The 21,183-nt window shown below is 48.9% G+C and overlaps 2 protein-coding genes across 12 annotated transcripts in view; one reads left to right on the top strand and one right to left on the bottom strand.

The window, feature by feature from the left end:
- The window catches only part of nadk2 (NAD kinase 2, mitochondrial), a 45,813-nt gene extending 27,575 nt beyond the window's left edge, over positions 1 to 18,238 (top strand). For all 3 annotated transcript variants that reach the window (XM_073047815.1, XM_073047818.1, XM_073047816.1), the window contains 9 exons: positions 1,326 to 1,407; positions 6,707 to 6,790; positions 11,680 to 11,810; positions 12,461 to 12,548; positions 12,709 to 12,804; positions 13,442 to 13,497; positions 16,267 to 16,320; positions 17,214 to 17,337; positions 17,798 to 18,238. In XM_073047815.1, coding sequence (XP_072903916.1) covers positions 1,326 to 1,407; positions 6,707 to 6,790; positions 11,680 to 11,810; positions 12,461 to 12,548; positions 12,709 to 12,804; positions 13,442 to 13,497; positions 16,267 to 16,320; positions 17,214 to 17,337; positions 17,798 to 17,963 — 881 coding nt within the window. In that variant the 3' untranslated portion in view covers positions 17,964 to 18,238. The remainder of the gene's footprint in view (positions 1 to 1,325; positions 1,408 to 6,706; positions 6,791 to 11,679; positions 11,811 to 12,460; positions 12,549 to 12,708; positions 12,805 to 13,441; positions 13,498 to 16,266; positions 16,321 to 17,213; positions 17,338 to 17,797) is intronic.
- A 1,122-nt stretch (positions 18,239 to 19,360) lies between these two features.
- LOC140728830 (S-phase kinase-associated protein 2-like) overlaps positions 19,361 to 21,183 on the bottom strand; it is a 31,212-nt gene continuing 29,389 nt past the window's right edge. For all 9 annotated transcript variants that reach the window (XM_073047807.1, XM_073047808.1, XM_073047811.1 and 6 more), the window contains 3 exons: positions 20,344 to 20,395; positions 20,160 to 20,267; positions 19,361 to 19,953 (listed from right to left, as the gene is read on the bottom strand). In XM_073047807.1, the coding sequence (XP_072903908.1) occupies positions 19,752 to 19,953; positions 20,160 to 20,267; positions 20,344 to 20,395 (362 nt within the window). In that variant the 3' untranslated portion in view covers positions 19,361 to 19,751. The remainder of the gene's footprint in view (positions 19,954 to 20,159; positions 20,268 to 20,343; positions 20,396 to 21,183) is intronic.

Genomic DNA, 21,183 nt, shown 5'->3' with positions numbered 1-21,183 from the left:
GGTGCTGCTGTCATACGCTGATGATAATTGGGCAGAAATTTCTTCAAACAAGCCTGATTGAAGTCTTTGACATTGATTTGAAAGGCATCAGGCCGTTTCTTGTATTCTGATTGCAGCACTCAATACCTCACATGCCAGCCTAGCATTGGCATTTGGTTGTATATAAACTGCATTCAGAATCAGGGAGAACTCTATTGGTAAGTAGAATGGTTGACACTTAATCATTAGATGTCCCAGATAGGGGAAGCGAGTGCAATAAGACTCTTGTGTCTGAGCACCACAGAGTTTATCATGGACCCCTCGGTTCATGGTAGGCATCTACGGTTTATCATAAGACGCAGACCCTCACCTTTTACCTTCTCTGAATCAGCTGTACAGTCCACCTGTGTATCGAGCCCTTGGGGATTACCGAAGTATCCAGTGCATTTTGGGTGAGCCATGTCTCCTTGCAACACAGAACACAGCAATTCCTCATTTCCCTTTGATTCAAGGGTCCTCAGTCTTGTTCTCCAGTGACTGTATATTTGCCAACAAGATGCTCCAAGAGCAATTTGACAGTTGCCTTCCATATAGCCCTCCTTTGTGCGACATGAGGGCACACTGCAGAGCGCAGTGTGTGCCTGGAGCAGGTTATCGGGGCTAGTGGTAGAGGCATTCAAGAGCTTGTTGGACACGTGACTGTGCAGGGATCAGGGGCGTGTGAATCATGTACAACTGGAAAGGACTCAGTTTAATTTGGCACAGAGATCATGGGTTATGGTTTGTTCCTGTCTATACTGTTGTAAGTTTGATATTTTGTCTCCCCTCACCAATGCTGTTTACTGCAGATTTGGGTTATCAGTGCATCCATCAGGCTGGTGGTTTGTCCAACCCCTGTGGTGTGGTCCATCCTGCAGATAGGCGTCCATTAACCATTTGTCACTGTGGGGTACAGAACCACATATGCCCCGTACACCATCAGCGAGTGTAACGGCAGTGGTCAGTGGCTCCTCAGCCATTCTCGCAGCACCACAGTGCACGGCTGGTCTCAGACCTATGCCCCGGAGACTCAATGGAGGGGTCGGTCTGCTGCTGGGGCTGGCCAAGGTGGCCATTCAGAGCAGCCTGATCCCCCTTGTTTTATGATCATGCAGCACAAAACCAGGGCCTTTGGTCTAACTACCCCACACTGACCCAGGATTCCAGTTGGCTACATAACAAACACAAAATGCTGGAGAACTCAGCAGGTTGTGCGGCAAGGTGGAGCTGGGATTGGAGGGAAGAGGCGTTATGGTGGGTCAGGCCTTCGTGGGTTTCAGCTCACTATCCCCTCTACTTACCCGCAGGTGATGGGACGATGTTGCTCACAGCCAGTAAAGTGTTTGGCCGGCTCAAACCCGTCATTGGAGTGAACACCGACCCAGACAGGTGAAGTTGACACGTGTGGGATACTGTGGGCCGTGAGTTAGAAATATAAACTGTCCTACCATTCAGTGAACTCGTGCTTGATCTGACTAGCTCCCCTACCCCTCACCTCGCACCTGTCCATAACCTACCTATATTTCAGAAGGTGCGTCCACCTCCCTTTCAGCAGGAGAGTTCCACACACTCCCCTCTGTCATATGTCAGTCGTAGAGCACTGAAACAGGTCTCTTGGCCCAATTAGTCCATGGTGCCTACTGAACTAGTCCCATTGCCCATGTTCCTGTAAACCCTCCTTTCCCCGTACTTACCCATATGTTGCTTAAACATTGTTATTGTAGCTGACTTGACTTCTCACTCATTTAACCCTTCATGTTCAAACTACGACATCTAGACTATCCCAGGACTATATTTCTGCTAATGTCCTTCACACCTCTCAGCTAAACTCCAGCAGTATAGGCCCAGCCTGTCTAACCTTCCCCCATAAACCAGCCCCTCTCAGCTCATAGACCAGAGAGCCCACTCAGAATTGCTCCAGAGCACGGTAGTGTGACCGGCTGTGGTCATGGCAAACCCGGGTGTCACTGAAACAAAGTCAGCTACTCAGCTGGAACACTCATGTTCTGGGAGCTTTCTCCATTCCTCATTGAAACTAACACTGGACTTTACGAAACCTACGTCTCAGCTCTCTGCTCTCCCCACGGGGTGTACCCACCACTCCCCAACCCCACTCAGACCCCAGAACCTGTGTTTCTGCTCTCCCCACAGGGTGTATCCACCACTCCCCAACCCCACTCAGACCCCAGAACCTGTGTTTCTGCACTCCCCACAGGGTGTACCCACCACACCCCAACCCCACTCAGACCCCAGAACCTGTGTTTCTGCTCTCCCCACAGGATGTACCCACCACTCAGACCCCAGAACCTGTGTTTCTGCTCTCCCCACAGGGTGTATCCACCACTCCACAACCCCACTCAGACCCCAGAACCTGTGTTTCTGCTCTCCCCACAGGGTGTACCCACCACACCCCAACCCCACTCAGACCCCAGAACCTGTGTTTCTGCTCTCCCCACAGGATGTACCCACCACTCAGACCCCAGAACCTGTGTTTCTGCTCTCCCCACAGGGTGTATCCACCACTCCCCAACCCCACTCAGACCCCAGAACCTGTGTTTCTGCTCTCCCCACAGGGTGTACCCACCACTCAGACCCCAGAACCTGTGTTTCTGCTCTCCCCACAGGGTGTATCCACCACTCCCCAACCCCACTCAGACCCCAGAACCTGTGTTTCTGCTCTCCCCACAGGGTGTATCCACCACTCAGTCCCCAGAACCTGTGTTTCTGCTCTCCCCACAGGGTGTACCCACCACTCAGACCCCAGAACCTGTGTTTCTGCTCTCCCCACAGGGTGTACCCACCACTCAGACCCCAGAACCTGTGTTTCTGCTCTCCCCACAGGGTGTATCCACCACTCCCCAACCCCACTCAGACCCCAGAACCTGTGTTTCTGCTCTCCCCACAGGGTGTATCCACCACTCCCCAACCCCACTCAGACCCCAGAACCTGTGTTTCTGCTCTCCCCACAGGGTGTATCCACCACTCAGACCCCAGAGCCTGTGTTTCTGCTCTCCCCACAGGATGTATCCACCACTCCCCAACCCCACTCAGACCCCAGAACCTGTGTTTCTGCTCTCCCCACAGGGTGTACCCACCACTCAGTCCCCAGAACCTGTGTTTCTGCTCTCCCCACAGGGTGTATCCACTACTCCCCAACCCCACTCAGACCCCAGAACCTGTGTTTCTGCTCTCCCCACAGGGTGTACCCACCACTCAGACCCCAGAACCTGTGTTTCTGCTCTCCCCACAGGGTGTATCCACCACTCAGACCCCAGAACCTGCGTTTCTGCTCTCCCCATAGGGTTTACCCACCACTCAGACCCCAGAACCTGTGTTTCTGCTCTCCCCACAGGGTGTACCCACCACTCAGACCCCAGAACCTGTGTCTACTCTCTCCTCAGTCCTCAGGATGTAATAAAACAATTTTTTATCTTCCCGATCTCTGCCCCTCGCTGAGCTGTGTGTTCTGTAATGGCTCTGTCTCCCTGGTGTTGCCGTGTGTCTGTAATGGCTCTGTCTCTCTGGTGTTGCCGTGTGTTCTGTAATGGCTCTGTCTCCCTGGTGTTGCCGTGTGTTCTGTAATGGCTCTGTCTCCCTGGTGTTGCTGTGTGTTCTGTAATGGTTCTGTCTCTCTGGTGTTGCCGTGTGTTCTGTAATGGCTCTGTCTCCCTGGTGTTGCTGTGTGTTCTGTAATGGCTCTGTCTCCCTGGTGTTGCTGTGTGTTCTGTAATGGCTCTGTCTCTCTGGTGTTGCCGTGTGTTCTGTAATGGCTCTGTCTCCCTGGTGTTGCTGTGTGTTCTGTAATGGCTCTGTCTCTCTGGTGTTGCCGTGTGTTCTGTAATGGCTCTGTCTCCCTGGTGTTGCTGTGTGTTCTGTAATGGCTCTGTCTCCCTGGTGTTGCTGTGTGTTCTGTAATGGCTCTGTCTCCCTGGTGTGGCTGTGTGTTCTGTAATGGCTCTGTCTCCCTGGTGTTGCCGTGTGTTCTGTAATGGCTCTGTCTCCCTGGTGTGGCTGTGTGTTCTGTAATGGCTCTGTCTCCCTGGTGTTGCCGTGTGTCTGTAATGGCTCTGTCTCCCTGGTGTGGCTGTGTGTTCTGTAATGGCTCTGTCTCCCTGGTGTTGCCGTGTGTTCTGTAATGGCTCTGTCTCCCTGGTGTGGCTGTGTGTTCTGTAATGGCTCTGTCTCCCTGGTGTTGCCGTGTGTTCTGTAATGGCTCTGTCTCCCTGGTGTGGCTGTGTGTTCTGTAATGGCTCTGTCTCCCTGGTGTGGCTGTGTGTTCTGTAATGGCTCTGTCTCCCTGGTGTTGCCGTGTGTTCTGTAATGGCTCTGTCTCCCTGGTGTGGCTGTGTGTTCTGTAATGGCTCTGTCTCCCTGGTGTGGCTGTGTGTTCTGTAATGGCTCTGTCTCCCTGGTGTTGCCGTGTGTCTGTAATGGCTCTGTCTCCCTGGTGTGGCTGTGTGTTCTGTAATGGCTCTGTCTCCCTGGTGTTGCCGTGTGTTCTGTAATGGCTGTCTCCCTGGTGTGGCTGTGTGTTCTGTAATGGCTCTGTCTCCCTGGTGTTGCCGTGTGTTCTGTAATGGCTCTGTCTCCCTGGTGTTGCCGTGTGTTCTGTAATGGCTCTGTCTCCCTGGTGTGGCTGTGTGTTCTGTAATGGCTCTGTCTCCCTGGTGTTGCCGTGTGTCTGTAATGGCTCTGTCTCCCTGGTGTGGCTGTGTGTTCTGTAATGGCTCTGTCTCCCTGGTGTTGCCGTGTGTCTGTAATGGCTCTGTCTCCCTGGTGTTGCCGTGTGTTCTGTAATGGCTCTGTCTCCCTGGTGTTGCCGTGTGTTCTGTAATGGCTCTGTCTCCCTGGTGTTGCTGTGTGTTCTGTAATGGCTCTGTCTCCCTGGTGTGGCCGTGTGTTCTGTAATGGCTCTGTCTCTCTGGTGTTGCCGTGTGTTCTGTAATGGCTCTGTCTCCCTGGTGTTGCCGTGTGTCTGTAATGGCTCTGTCTCCCTGGTGTTGCCGTGTGTTCTGTAATGGCTCTGTCTCCCTGGTGTTGCCGTGTGTTCTGTAATGGCTCTGTCTCCCTGGTGTTGCTGTGTGTTCTGTAATGGCTCTGTCTCCCTGGTGTGGCTGTGTGTTCTGTAATGGCTCTGTCTCCCTGGTGTTGCCGTGTGTTCTGTAATGGCTCTGTCTCCCTGGTGTTGCCGTGTGTTCTGTAATGGCTCTGTCTCCCTGGTGTTGCCGTGTGTTCTGTAATGGCTCTGTCTCCCTGGTGTTGCCGTGTGTTCTGTAATGGCTCTGTCTCCCTGGTGTTGCCGTGTGTTCTGTAATGGCTCTGTCTCCCTGGTGTTGCCGTGTGTTCTGTAATGGCTCTGTCTCCCTGGTGTGGCTGTGTGTTCTGTAATGGCTCTGTCTCCCTGGTGTTGCCGTGTGTTCTGTAATGGCTCTGTCTCCCTGGTGTTGCCGTGTGTTCTGTAATGGCTCTGTCTCCCTGGTGTGGCTGTGTGTTCTGTAATGGCTCTGTCTCCCTGGTGTTGCCGTGTGTCTGTAATGGCTCTGTCTCCCTGGTGTGGCTGTGTTTTCTGTAATGGCTCTGTCTCCCTGGTGTTGCCGTGTGTCTGTAATGGCTCTGTCTCCCTGGTGTTGCCGTGTGTTCTGTAATGGCTCTGTCTCCCTGGTGTTGCTGTGTGTTCTGTAATGGCTCTGTCTCCCTGGTGTTGCCGTGTGTTCTGTAATGGCTGTCTCCCTGGTGTGGCTGTGTGTTCTGTAATGGCTCTGTCTCCCTGGTGTGGCTGTGTGTTCTGTAATGGCTGTCTCCCTGGTGTGGCTGTGTGTTCTGTAATGGCTCTGTCTCCCTGGTGTTGCCGTGTGTCTGTAATGGCTCTGTCTCCCTGGTGTTGCCGTGTGTTCTGTAATGGCTCTGTCTCCCTGGTGTTGCCGTGTGTTCTGTAATGGCTCTGTCTCCCTGGTGTGGCTGTGTGTTCTGTAATGGCTCTGTCTCCCTGGTGTTGCCGTGTGTTCTGTAATGGCTCTGTCTCCCTGGTGTTGCCGTGTGTTCTGTAATGGCTCTGTCTCCCTGGTGTTACCGTGTGTTCTGTAATGGCTCTGTCTCCCTGGTGTTGCCGTGTGTTCTGTAATGGCTCTGTCTCCCTGGTGTTACCGTGTGTTCTGTAATGGCTCTGTCTCCCTGGTGTTGCTGTGTGTTCTGTAATGGCTCTGTCTCCCTGGTGTTGCCGTGTGTTCTGTAATGGCTCTGTCTCCCTGGTGTTGCCGTGTGTTCTGTAATGGCTCTGTCTCCCTGGTGTTACCGTGTGTTCTGTAATGGCTCTGTCTCCCTGGTGTTGCTGTGTGTTCTGTAATGGCTCTGTCTCCCTGGTGTTACCGTGTGTTCTGTAATGGCTCTGTCTCCCTGGTGTTGCTGTGTGTTCTGTAATGGCTCTGTCTCCCTGGTGTTACCGTGTGTTCTGTAATGGCTCTGTCTCCCTGGTGTTGCCGTGTGTTCTGTAATGGCTCTGTCTCCCTGGTGTTGCTGTGTGTTCTGTAATGGCTCTGTCTCCCTGGTGTTACCGTGTGTTCTGTAATGGCTCTGTCTCCCTGGTGTTGCTGTGTGTTCTGTAATGGCTCTGTCTCCCTGGTGTTACCGTGTGTTCTGTAATGGCTCTGTCTCCCTGGCTATCACTAAGTGCTGACTGCTCTCTCTGTAGGTCTCTGGGACACCTATGTCTTCCACTGAAATACACTCACTGCTTTTCCGACGCACTCAGGAAGCTTCAACAGGGAGAGTTCAGGTGAGGTGGGCTTTAGTGCAAAAAGTGGGCCTTGACACAGTCCCTAGTGCTTGGTTGATTCAGAAGATAAAAGTTCATGAGCTGTATTGTGTTTATCTGCGGCTGCTCTAGCGACTGATGAGGAACTGCTGCATACTTGCTCTTGCAGAAATGTGGCTCCAGAAAGGAAAAACAATGAGTCCTCAAGAGAATTTAGAGAGCCTGGTAGAAACCTGAGAAGCAGGATGATCTGTCAAATTAATGTGTGGCTGAGAAGCTGGTGCAGGGGGCAGGGCTTCAGGTTCTCGGATCATTGGGATCTCTTCTGGGGGACGAATGACCTTTTCAAAAGGGACGGCTTGCACCTGAACCCGAGGGGGACCGATACTCTCGCTGGCAGGTTTGTTAGAGCTGTTGGTGAGGGTTTAAGCTAATTTGGCAGAGGGTGGGTAGTGTAGTGAAGGGACTCAGGATAGGACAATTGGTAAAAAAAAGCAAAGATAGCATGCAGTCAGACTGTCGGGGAGGGCAGGCAGATGATTGGACATAATTGCATCCAGCAGGGGTGGGTATCAATGTGTGTAGTATAAGAAATAAGGTGGATGGACTTGTTCCAGTATTACAGATTGTCAGGTGTGATGTGGCCATCACTGAATCGTGGCTGAAGGATGGTTGTAGTTGGGAGCTGAATGTCCAAGGTTACAGGTTATATCGGAGGGGTAGGAAGGTAGGCAAAGGGGATGGTGCGGCTGTGCTAGTGAAGAATGTCATCAAATCAGTAGAAAGATGTGACATTGGGTTGGAAGATGTTTAATCCTTGTGGGTTAAGTTAAGAAACTACAAGTGTAAAAGGACCCTGATGGCAGTTATATACAGGCCTCCCAACAGTAGCTGGGATATGAACTTAAGATTACAACAGGAAATAGAAAAGGCATGTCAAAAGGGCAATGTTATATAGTCACGAGAGATTTCAACATATAAGTCGATTGGGAAAATTAGGTTGAAAGTGGATCTCTGGAGAGTGAGTTTGTTGAATGCCTATGAGATAGCTTTTTGAGTTTGTCGTTGAGCCTACTGGGGGGTCAGCTATACTGGACTGGGTGTTATGTAATGAACCGGAGGTCATTAACGAGCTTAAAGTAAAATAACCCTGAGGAGGCAGTGATCACAATATGATTGATTTCAACTTGAAATTTGATAGGGAGCAAGTAAATTCTGATGGAGCAGTATTTCAGTGGAGTAAAGGAAATTACAGTGATATGAGAGATGAGTTGGCCAAAGTAAATTGGCTTGAGTTTCTGGGAAAAATAAGAAAGGTGCAGGATAGATGTATTCCAAAAACAAAGAAATACTCAAATGGCAAAATAGTACAACCGTGGCTGACGAGAAGTCAAAGCTAATCAAAAAGCAAAAGAGAGGGCATAGAACAAAGCAAAAATTAGTGGGAAAACAGAGGATTAGGAAGTTAGAAGGGAAAAGATGAAATATGAAAGCAAGCTAGTAAACGATATCAAAATGGATAGTAAAAGTCCACTGTGATCAGACAGACAGACAGACATACTTTATTGATCCCGAGGGAAATTGGGTTTTGTTACAGCCGCACCAACCAAGAACAGTGAAGAAATATAGCAATATAAAACCATAAATAATTAAATAATAATAAGTTAATCATGCCAAGTGGAAATAAGTCCAGGACCAGCCTATTGGCTCAGGGTGTCTGACACTCCGAGGGAGCAGTTGTAAAGTTTGATGGCCACAGGTAGGAATGACTTCCTATGACACTCAGTGTTACATCTCAGTGGAATGAGTCTCTGGCTGAATGTACTCCTGTGCCTAACCAGTACATTATGGAGTGGATGGGAGTCATTGTCCAAGATGGCATGCAACTTGGACAGCATCCTCTTTTCAGACACCATCGTCAGGGAGTCCAGTTCCACCCCCACAACATCACTGGCCTTACGAATGAGTTTGTTGATTCTGTTGGTGTCTGCTACCCTCAGCCTGCTGCCCCAGCACACAACAGCAAACATGATAGTACTGGCCACCACAGACTCGTAGAATATCCTCAGCATCGTCCGGCAGATGTTAAAGGACCTCAGTCTCCTCAGGAAATAGAGACGTCTCTGCCCCTTCTTGTAGACAGCCTCAGTGTTCTTTGACCAGTCCAGTTTGTCAATTCGTATCCCCAGGTATTTGTAATCCTCCACCATGTCCACACTGACCCCTTGGATGGAAACGGGTCACCGGTGCCTTAGCCCTCCTCAGGTCCACCACCGGCTCCTTAGTCTTAGACATTGAAAGATGCCAGTAAATGGAATTGGTGTTAATGGAGATCATGTCTTAAGAGGATAAGCTGAGTGAGCTAAGGCTTTTCTCTTTGAAGTAAAAAGGGATGAGAAATGACTTGAACAATGTATACAAGATGATAAGAGGCGTTGATCAAGTGGACAGCCAGAGACTTTTCCCCAGTGTGGAAATGGCTAATATGAAAAGGGCATTATTTTAAGGCAATTGGGGGAGAGGTTTTTTCAGACCATAAGATATAGGAACAGAAGTAGGCCATTCGGCCCATCGAGTGCTCCATTCAACCATGGGCTGATCCAATTCTTCCTGTTATCCACACTTCTTTGCTTTCACCCCGTACTCTTTGATGTCCTGGCTTATGAAGGACCTATCTATCTCTGCCTTAAATACACCCAATGACCTGGCCTCCACAGCCACTCGTGGCAACAAATTCCACATATTTACCACCCTCTGACTAAAGTAATTTCTCTGCATCTCAGTTCTAAAAGGATGTCCTTCAATCCTGAAATCGTGCCCTCTTGACCTGGACTCCCCTACCATGGGAAATAACTTTGCCATATCTAATCTGTTCAGGCCTTTTAACATTTGGAATGTTTCTGAGATTCCCCCCCCCCCATTCTCCTGAACTCTAGGGAATACAGCCCAAGAGTTGTCAGGCATTCCTCATACGGTAACCCTTTCATTCCTTTTTTATACATGACGGGTGGGTGTGGGATGGTTGAGACAGATACATTACAGGCAGTTAAGAAACTCTTAGGCACATAGCTGATAGAAAAATGGAGGGAAGGGTTAGATTGATCTTAGAGTTGGGTTTGTGGGCCAAAGGGCCTGCAATTTATATTTCAGTACATTTCCTAGCTGATCACAATCCCTGTGATTTTTGATAACCTTCATTGTTGTCTGTGCTACCAGCTATTTTGTGTCCTCTGGCTTCAGGAAAAAAAAAATACCTCCCTTATCCTTGCCCTGTATTACCCTCTCCATAGCTGCCCTCATTTAAAATGCCATAGGATTTTCCTTAATCTTATTCACCAAGGACATTTTTGTGGGTGGTAGTGTAGCAGTTAGCATAATGCTATTGACCTGGGTTTAATTCCTCCTGCTATCTGTAAGGGTTTTCCCTGTGACAGCGTGTGCTTCCTCTGCTCCATTTTCCTCCCACATTCCGTAGACATACGGCTTAATTGGTCACATTGGTGTAACGTGGCAAGGGCCAGTAAATGTACTGAAACTTGAAATAAAAATAATTTTCTTTTTAGGCAACGGAATTCCCTGTAAGTCTTTCCTACTTCCTTTACGTTTCTCAAAGGTCTGCCTGACTTTCCAAAACCTCACACTATCCTTGTACTTTATAAACTAAGCGTTCATATCTCATCATCCGCAGTTCCTGAACATTGCCAGCCATGTTTTTCTTTCCCATGGAAACATGTCGGTCCTGAATTCAGTCCAGCTGATCTTATACTGACTGGGCCTTCCAACAGTGCTGTGAATTTGCAGTGCCAGGTTTCTGTCTAATATCGCTTTTCCCCACTTTAGCATTTTCTCCCAACGTCCAATCTATCCTTTTCCATAACTCTCTGATAACTTAGCAAGTTATGATCACAGTTCCCAAAATGCCACCCCCTCCCCAAAACTCCAATCACTTGCCCAGGCTTGTTTCCCGTGACAAGACTCAGTAGGGCCCCTTCCCTGGCTAGACTGTGTCAATGTGGACACATCTAACCTCTGGCACTTAGGAAGTTCCTGATGATGACAGGACGTTGGTCACTCTTGACAACCTTGCTACTTTTATATGTCTATGATCTGTCCCTCAAACTCTCAGTGGCTTTTGGGAGGCGTATAGTCAAACCACACTGGAGTGATTGTACCTACACTGCATTCCCAAGCTCTACCCATACTGCCTCAGTAGATGTCCTCTCTGAGTGATGTAATACCCACACCTCTTGCATCTGCTGTTCTTGTCCTCGCAACCAAGTCCCTGTAAAGGTCACTTCATCAGTTCCCTTTACTGATCCAGACTAAATTCATTGTCTTATCCGTCATACTCCTTGTGTTGAAATAAACACACTTTAGCCCATCAGTGTCCTCGTGTTCATTAACATGGGCCTGTCTGTCCTTCTCCTCAGAAGCCCTTGTCTTTTCAACCCTTCCTCTTGCTGACATGGTACTGTTGTTGGCCCCCATCCCACTACTGTGGAATCAGAATCTGGTTTATCACTGACTTGAATGATGTGAGATTTGTTGTTTTGTGGAAGATATAATACTCTAATAGTACAAAAACAAAGGAATACTGAGAGTGTTGAGGGGTTCATTGTACATTCAGAAATCTGATGGCAAAGGGGAAGAACTTGTTCGTAAAACATTGAATATCTTCATGATGGTAATAATGAGGAAATGTCTCATTAGCACAAACCCTCTGTGTGAGGATATGGGTTCCTTGTGTGTTTACATGCCACCTGCCCTGGGAGAACGCCCAGTGATCCGGGAAGCTGTTGGAGAAGGTTCGTATTCTGCTTCATTGAAGGGACATTGTTGCTGACCCCATATAGGAGCGGGGAAAGAGACGCAGCACAGCCCCACTCACTGACTGTCTCCTCTCCCTGCAGGTGGCAGTGGAGGCAGAGGATCAGGATTTGCCTGGAAGGGGTGGGGTTCAATGCCACCCCTGTGGACCTGCATGAACAGCAGCTGAGCCTGGAGCAGCACACCACGGCCCATCGCAAGGCCACGAACAATGGTAACGTATGGGGTCCGACACATATTGCTACCGGTAACGTGTGGAGTCTGTCGTATGGCGACACTGGGTAATGAGTGGGGTCTGAAACTGATACTGCTGACGTGAGGTCTGAAACAGTGATACCGGGTTACGATCAGGGTTTGTAGTTTGCGACATTGGTAACGTACAGATTCTGATGAGGCCACACTCAGGTTGGAGGAGCAACACCTTATATTCCATCTGGGTAGTCTCCAACCTGATGGCATTAACATCAATTTCTTAAACTGGTAATTCACCCCCCCCCCACCACCATCCCCTATTCTTGTTTCTCCCTCTCACCTCATCTCCTTCCCTACCCATCGCCTGCTTCTGGTGCTCCTCCCCCTTCCCTTTCTTTCATGGTATTCTGCCCTCTCCTATCAGGATCCCCTTCTCCAGCCCTGTATTTCTTTCACCATTGACTTCCCAGCTCTTACTTTCCCCCCCCCCCACCTATCACATACCACCTTGTATTTCTTCCCCCTTTCTTTCCAGTCCTGATGAAGATTCTCACCCCAAAATGCTGACTACTCTTTTCCATAGATGCTGCCTGACCCACTGAGTTCCTCCAGCATTTTGTGTTGTGTTGTTTTGGATTTCCTGTGTTACTGAATCTGGTCTGGTCCCAACAGGTGTGGGCAGTCGGGTCAGTGATCAGTCCAAGCTGCTGCCAGTCAGGGCTCTCAATGAGGTGTTTGTGGGAGAATCGCTGTCATCCCGGTGAGTTACCAAACGCCCACTGCGGCTCCAACCCCCTAACCACCACCTCAGTGGGTCTACCTACTCCAGTCTGCACTCACCCACGTGTGGTTGGTCTTCCCCGTCCCTTCCTCCTTCCCACAGTATATCAACAGTGCTGTCCTCTTTTTTTCCCCCCCAGGCCATCGTACTATGAGATCTCCATTGACAATGGACCCTGGGAGAAGCACAAGAATTCTGGTCTCAATGTCTGCACCGGGACTGGATCCAGGGCCTGGTATGGTGGTGGGGTTTGGGGATGTATCTGAACTGCAGAAAGAATTTCCTGATCAACACCCTCTCACTGAGGGTTGAGACTGTTGAAGTCACCAGGCCTATGGGACCCATGCCCCCTCCCCCATATTGGGGTTATACTGTGGTCCTGTCCCCAACCCCTGTGTTCATCAGACAGGTGCAGTAGCAACTGTGGCAATCATGGCTGATTTATTATCTCTGTCGATACCACTCTCCTGCCTTCGCCCTGTAATCTGTAATGACACCCTTACTGCACTTCACCTGTCTACCTGTGACACCACTTTCAAGCAACTGGGATTTGCAAGGATGTTGGCAGGACTTCAGGGGCGAAGTTAAAGGGAACATAGGAGATTGAGGGGTGACAATATAGAGGGGACAGACAGGGTGAATACTCATTGCATTATTTCCAGATTCAGGAAATCAAGAACTAAGGGGAGATATTTAACAAGAAACTGAGGGTGCGAGCTACATAAAGGGTGACATGGAAGTGGAATGAACTGTTAAAAACAGTTGGACGGGTACATAGATTAGAAAGGTTTAGAGGGATATGGAACTATCTTGCGTCAGGGTCAGTTTGGTGGTTGAGTTGCATTTTGTGACTCACTCCCACTCTCTCTCAGGTCTTACAACATTAACAAGTTGGCCAGTCAAGAGGTGGAAGATCTTTTACTGATCGGTGAGTATGATGCACAGCTCAGAATCAGATTTATTATCACTGACATGGCCTAAAATCTGTAATTTTGTAGCAGCAAAGATAAAATTACAAAAAAAAAAAAAAAGGAATGAAGATGTTAATGGACTGCTCAGAAATCTAATGGTGCTGTTCCAAAAAACAGGAGTCTTCAGGCTCCTGCACACACTCCCTGATGGTAGAAATGAGAAGGGGCCCTGGCAGAAATATTTAAAATGTCTTTATCCACGGGTCAGGTGCCAGAGGATTGGAGGATAGCTCATGTAGTTCCGTTGTATAAAAAAGACTCAAAAAGTAAGCTGGGAAATTATAGGCCGGTAAGTTTGACATCGGTAGTAGGTAAATTATTGGAAGGAATACTAAGAGATAAGATCTGCAAGTATTTGGATAGACAGGGACTTATTAGAAAAAGTCAGCATGGCTTTGTGTGTGGTGGGTCTATTAGAGTATTTCGAGGAAGTTACCAGGAAAGTGGATGAAGGGAAGGCAGTGGATGTTGTATACATGGACTTCAGTAAGGCCTTTGACAAGGTCCCGTATGGGAGGTTAGTTAGGAAGATTCAGTCATTAGGTATACATGGAGAGGTAGTAAATTGGATTAGACATTGGTTCAGTGGGAGAAGCCAGAGAGTGGTAGTGGAGGATTGCTACTCTGAGTGGAGGCCTGTGACTAGTGGCGTGTCACAGGGATCAGTGCTGGGTCCATTGTTATTTGTCATCTATATCAGTGATCTGGATGATAATGTGGCAAATTGGATCAGCAAATTTGCTGATGATACAAAGATTGGAGGTGTAGTGGACAGTGAGGAAGGTTTTCAAAGCTTGCTGAGGGAGTTGGACCAGTTGGAGGAATGGGCTGAAAAATGGCAGATGGAGTTTAATGCAGACAAGTGTGAGGTATTGCACTTTGGAAGGTCAAACCAAGGTAGAACATACAAGGTAAATGGTAGGACACTGAGGAGTGCAATAGGACAAAGGGATCTGGGAATACAGATACATAATTCCCTAAAAGTGGCGTCACAAGTAGATAGGGTTGTAAAGAGAGCTTTTGGTACATTGGCCTTTATAAATCAAAGTATTGAGTATAAGAGTTGGAATGTAATGGTGAGGTTGTATAAGACATTGATGAGACTGCATTTGGAGTATTGTGTTCAGTTTTGGTCACCGAATTACAGGAAGGATATTAATAAGGTTGGAAGAGTGCAGAGAAGGTTTACAAGGATGTTGCTGGGACTTGAGAAACTGAGTTACAGAGAAAGGTTGAATAGGTTAGGACTTTATTCCCTGGAGCGTAGGAGAATGAGGGGAGATTTGATAGAGGTGTATAAAATTATGATGGGTATAGATAAAGTGAATGCAAGCGGGCTTTTACCACTGAGGCTAGGGGAGGAAAAAAAAAATCATGGGTTAAGGGTGAAGGGGGAAAAGTTTAAAGGGAACATTAGGGGGGGCTTCTTCACGCAGAGAGTGGTGGGAGTGCAAGCTCACTTTTAACATTTAAGAAAAACTTGGACAGGTACATGGATGAGAGGTGTATGGAGGGATATGGTCCAGGTGCAGGTCAGTGGGACTAGGCAGAAAAATGGTTTGGCACAGCCAAGAAGGGCCAAAAGGCCTGTTTCTGTGCTGTAATGTTCTATGGGACATGTCCTGAATAGAGAAAGTTCTTGATGATGAATGCTGTCTTCTGGAGGCAACTGTTTGTAAAGATGTTCTCAACAGTGGGCAGAATAGGCAAGGACCCTGTGGCTAGTTACCAGTCCTGGTTAGTTCCAGCTCAGAGTGCAGGGAATGAGGAGGACCGACCTCACTGGAAGATGGACAGTTGCAAGGTGCCCTAATCTGGTAAGGTGAACCAGAACAGCCTGGGAAATGTAGAACAGAGGAGTACAGGTAAATGAGTTTAAGATGGGAGGAGAGATTCAAAGGGGACCTGTGGAACGATTTTTCCCACACTGGGGATGGTGGAAGTATGGAATGAGCTGCCAGGGGAAGTGGCTGAGGTGCGTTTAATTACAATAAGAGTTTTGGCCAGGTCCTTGGGAAGCAAAAGATTTGCATCAAACTTGAACAAATGGTACTTACTCAGATGGGCATTTAGTATGGATGAGATGGGTTGAATGGCCTGTTTCTGCGCTCTATGACTCTGAGATGGTGCCATTACACTACATTGATTTGACACTGAACATTGGAGGGCTTGGGCTGTCTAACTGGCAGAACAGTTTGAGCCAGTGAAGTGCTGGCTGCCTGGGTTTGCCTAGATTTGTCCCTCACTGGTGTGGTCCGGCCCTCAACGGACTCAACCTGACCAGAGGAGCACAAGTGTGGTACAAACACACCCTGCACCCTGAGTACAAAGCGCTCACTACTATACTTAGAAATCCACACCTACAACCTCCTACACCCATATCCATCACCATTCCACCCCCCCACCCTCATTCAGTCTCCAGATCACAGCCTTTTCACTTTTCCCACATCACTCTCCCCTCTGTCCCTCAGTGAACCTGCCCACATAACTGTCGTTTTAACATACTGTCAAGCTTGTCTCTGCACAAACAAATTTTTGGTTCAGCTGCTCTAGTTTTCATTCGTCAAATTTTGCCAGCTCCTGCTAACCCCATCAGGGTTAGTGTTATCTCCTACACCAGCAGCTTAGTTTGACGTGGTAATTGCTGGTGCAGTACCTCAGAGACGGAGAGCAGATTGCCTGCGGGCTGGGTGCTAATGTGACCTCCCTTTCCCTCTGCCCTTCAGCACAGAAGAGAGGCCACGTGGCCCTGCAGATGGATCGAGAGTCTGTGGAACAAGGTGAGTGCTGTTTGTTTTATCTCTCCTCCACTCCCCCCCCCCCCAGTATGCCTCCCTCCCCACCACCCAGATACCGCTCCATTTTACAAAAATACAAGTATCATTACTGTCTATACTCGGGTGGGACCACCACCGCAGAAATCCCACCCCATACCTATCGTGACTGCGTGCTCCCTCTGCAAGGACAGCTGGGCGGGTGAACATATCCTTGGAAGAGGGCCAGTCAGCCTTGGCAGAGCCTTTGTCTTGCCACTGCCTGGACCTGTGAATGGCCATTTTGGCCAGGCCCAGAGCAAACCCACCATTAAATCCTCCAAGCAATCCACCTTCTTCTGTACTGGGTGCCCATTTAGCAGGAGAATGGGACTGAAATATAACCAGAACCTGAGGAGCATCACCTTCAGATATTCAAACAGGGTCTGCAACCCCTCCTACACCACATATGTCGGAGAATGGACAAGTAGAAGGGTTGTCAGTGAACTCACTTAAAAACCTAATGCACGGTCCTGCCCTGTACAACACCTTCCTGTACAATGATCTCCTTGGCACGTCGCAGAAGGGCATGGTAGGCAGCTCATATTATGTGGGACCCTGTACTGCGAGGTATCTCGAGGCCTGGGTCCAATGAGCAATTCTGACTGACCAGGTCAGTACCACCCCTCCTGTTGTGAGTCGCTCCCCTAGTGTGAGATCCCGCAGTGACGGACTGGTGCTGCAGAAAGCTCGGCTTGGGTCAGGTCTGTCAGTTAACAGATGGAGGGGGTCTCTCTGGATTCAGCACAGTTATCCCCAGGGTTGTGTACTGTATGGGAGGTGGCTAGCATGACACAAAGCAGAATATCCTCACAGACAACTGCGCGTGGTTTGAATTTACCCTTTGCTTTCTTTTGTAGTCACCGACCACTACAATGATTCGCTGATCTTCTCCCCCGAGGAGCCGAGGCTTTTCTTTAGCATTCGGGAGCCCATCGTAAACAGAGTGTTCACCAGCACCCTGCATCGCGGCTTTACCAGCAAGTGCGTATGTCTCTGGGCTTCTCCCAGCTGCTCCCCTACTTCCTGCAGTCTTACTGTTGAAGAGCTTGTCAGATTTTCCCTTCTAGAAGACCCTGAGTGGGATCTTCCTGTATAGACGTGTTACCTTGCGCACACAGCTGTAGGACTGGGCAGTGAGCAAAGGAATGGCAGATGCAATTTAACTTGAGCGGGTGTGGAGACTGCAATTTAATGGACTTGAACAGTAAACAGTACTTGGGTGCATTTCACCCTGCCCTGCCACCAAACAACCAGGCTACTGTGAGGACCCCAATTCCTTTGTTCACGACCCATCATTCTAGTGAAAGCTCTGCAGGTCAGGCAGCTTTTGGGAGGGGGAGAAATGGTTGAGGTTTTGGGGTGGCAAAGCCTTTGAGTGTCGGATGGTGTCTGAGTGCTGCACAAACCCGAGGTCCCAGCCTTTGCTCTGCTCCTCCTCCAGAATGTCGATTCGCTCCAGGTGCTGGGATGCCTGTATGGTGGTAGATGGAGGGACCTCGTTCGAGTTCAACGATGGAGCAGTTGCCACTTTAACTGTGGAGGAGGAGGACGCTTTGTGCACAGTGCTGCTGGAAGAGGGAATCCCTGCCAAAGGATGGGACTACTGAACCTGGATTGTGTGGTGCTTGCCTGACCTGGAGGCACTGAACTGGTGCCAGGGTGGTTTGGTGTAGTGTGGGTGTGACCCTAAGCAAGAAGCTCACTGGCAGGTGTGTGCCATCTACACCGTTCCTGAGCTGTGCCCTCTCTGGCTGGGAGGGGCTCTCTGGACAGGAAATATTTTATCAGCTTGGACTGAGCCAATACCTCATTCACTGACCTAAGCAGAGGGAGGGACTGGAGCCATCAAAAAGGAAGCTGAATAAAGCATTATTTTTAAATACTCTCTAGCATCTTCAATGAGTTTGCTGTATACTTTTGCTCTGTTCTCCCAACTCTGAGCTGCTGCGGAGCCTGAGCAGAGCCACTCGTCTTTAACTCTCTCATTTGGTCTGTGGCTTTCAGATGACCCTCCCTGGAAACACCAGACGTTCAGGCTCCTGCTGCAACAAGCTGGGTCAGGGAGCTGCAGGTACTGTACGGCCTGTGATGGTGTTCAGGAGAATATGGCATAGTTGGAGAGACAGGTGCCTAGTAAGCAAAGGCCCCAATCTGTTTTAGGTTAGGAAGAATAGAACCATGGCTGGTTTATAGACCAGTAGGAAGAGGAAGGAGATCCAGGAAGGAATTTGCAGAACTGTGTATTGCAGCTGTATAGTCTGGGGTTAGGGTTGTCTACTCAGGTGTGATCTGGCAGACAGGATGTGTATCTCAGTTCCCTGAAAGTTGAAATACAGGTTGACAAGCTGTTTAGCAAACTTGTCTGTATTAGTCAGGGTCTGGGACGTCATGATGCAGCTATACCAATGTTGCTGCGACCACAGTTGGAGTGTTGTGTGCAGTTCTGGTCACCTACTTACAGGGAAGACCAATAAGATTGAAAAAGGGAGAGAAAATTTACAAGGAGTCTGAGTTGTAGGGAAAGATTAAATAGATTAGGACTTTAATCCCTGGAGCATTGAAGAATGAAGGGAGATTTGATAAAGGAATACATTGAGGTTTATAGATACAGTAAAAGTAAGTAGCTTTTTCAGGTTGGGTGAGACTAGAACTAGAAGTCATGGGTAAAATGTTTAGAGGTAACTTCTCCACTCAGAGGGTGGTGAGTGTAGAATAAGCTGCCAGCATCCTGGTGATGTGGGTTCAATTTCAACATTTAAGAGAAATTTGGATAGGTACCTTGCTGGGAGGGATTTAGACCAGGTGAGGGTGGGTGAGACAAGGCAGATTAATAGGTGGGCATAGACTAGATGTTCTGAAGGTCTGTTTCTGTGCTGCAGTGCTCTATGACTATAATTCAGGTTCTACTTCCAGTGTCCCACACAGTCTGGACCACTGACACCATACCCTCCTCTTCCCTCCCAGACTAGGAGGGAAGAACTACTTAATGCCACATATCTTCCACAGATAAACAAACATTCCATGTGTTTATTGACTTACATATGAAACAGGAACTGTAACCACTGCAGTCTATACACGAGGGGCTGACAGTGCAGGCACAGTGCTCATTCACGACACAGGATAGATCTTTTCGCCAACTCCATTCCGGTGACAGCTGTGTGCTCTATCACCCTGTCCTGTTTGTTGGGCTTCTCGCAGAACTCGGCACCTACACTACCTGTGCCTTGTAGTCCCTGTCAAGCTTCGGTAGCTCCTGTACAATCTTTTACTTCCCAATTCCTGGTTAATACAAGCTCCTGCTACTCTGTCCAGGTGGCATCCATCCCATCAAACATGGGAGCCAATCCCAGGCCCTGGGATCTCTGCTGTAGTGTGCGTTAGAATGGTCCAAGTGCTCAGAGGGTGCGCATCTCCAGCCTACAGGTAATGCCCCAGATGGTCCGACTTTTGCCATGGCCTGGAGTTGGCCGAGCGATGCTTGTCAGAGGAAAGGCGTTGATCTTAATCTGAGGAATCAGCTCCTTTACGTTGAGTGTGGAGTCTCGCACCAGCCCATAAATACTCAGCGTTTTCAGGGAGATGATCTCCCTCAGCTCCCTGCACACAACAGGCAAACAAATCAGCAAGTGACAACACTTCCACAGCACTGCACTACTGGCAGCCTTTCAAACAGGATTTACAGAGCCCTGGCCGATTTTCCCCTCCTTCTAACCAAGTTAAAGGACAGAACTCAGCATTGAGTGTGGGGTTTTGTTGCTGTGTGGCTGAGCCACTAACAGACAGTGAGAGGCCCCTACACTTACACAAGAGCTGCTGGAGGGATCTCATGGCATCTGCTGAGGCCCAGGTGCTGGAGGTGAGAGAGTTGATGGAGAGCAGGGAAACATTCCGGCGTGAGCATCGTGCTGTCACTGAGGGAGAGAGCACAGTTAGATGCTGAAAGTAGTGGAGGCAACCTAGGAAGTGCGGTGAACAGCAGTGACTCACCTCATGTCCAGGTTGGTGATCTGTGGACATCGCTGGCACAGAACCTCCACATCTAGGCACAAAGCAAAGACGTCAGCAACTGGCAGATCACACCTTGCACCCCCATCCCAATCAAGTACAGGTCTGGTTGCCCTGTTGGAGGAAGAATGTGGAGGCTTTGGAGAGGGTGTGAAAGTCCACCTGGACTTGGATTAGAGGGCATGTGCTGTAAGGAGAGGTTGGATAACTTGATCTTCAGAGGCTGAGTGGAGACCTGATGGGAGTTTATAAAGCTGGAGCAGAAATAGAGTAGGTTGAAAAGTCAGATACTAGATGACATAGTGTTAAGGTGAGAATCGCAAACCAGTCGGGGGTGGGGAGGGGGTGCCTGGAACAGATGTTGGTGGCAGATATGATATGGGTGTATAAGAGGCTTTTAAGAGAGGATCAGAATTGGTATCTCTGGCATATGTTGTGAAATTTGTTTAGCAGCAGCAGTATATTGCAATACATAATAACTATAAATTACAATATTAGTGTAAAAAGAGAGGGGGGGCAATTGAGGTTGTGTTCATGGATTCATTATCTATTCAAAAAACTAACTGCCAAAGGGGTAGAAGCTGTTTCTGAAATGTTGACTGTGCGTCTTGGGGTTCCCTTCCTCCTCAATGGTAGCAACGAGAAGAGGGCATGTCCTGGTTGATGGGGTCCTTAATGATGCCTTTCTGAGACATCACCTTTTGAAGGTGCCCTGGTAACTGGGGAGGTTAGTGCCCACGATGGAGCTGGCGGAGTTCACAAATGTCAGCAGCTTTTTCCGATCCTGTGCAGCAACCCCTCCATACCAGGGTGATGCAACCA

The sequence above is a fragment of the Hemitrygon akajei genome, chromosome 6, assembly GCF_048418815.1.
Source record: "Hemitrygon akajei chromosome 6, sHemAka1.3, whole genome shotgun sequence".
NCBI classification, from domain to species: domain Eukaryota; kingdom Metazoa; phylum Chordata; class Chondrichthyes; order Myliobatiformes; family Dasyatidae; genus Hemitrygon; species Hemitrygon akajei.
This window is presented reverse-complemented; position numbering and strand designations above follow the sequence as displayed.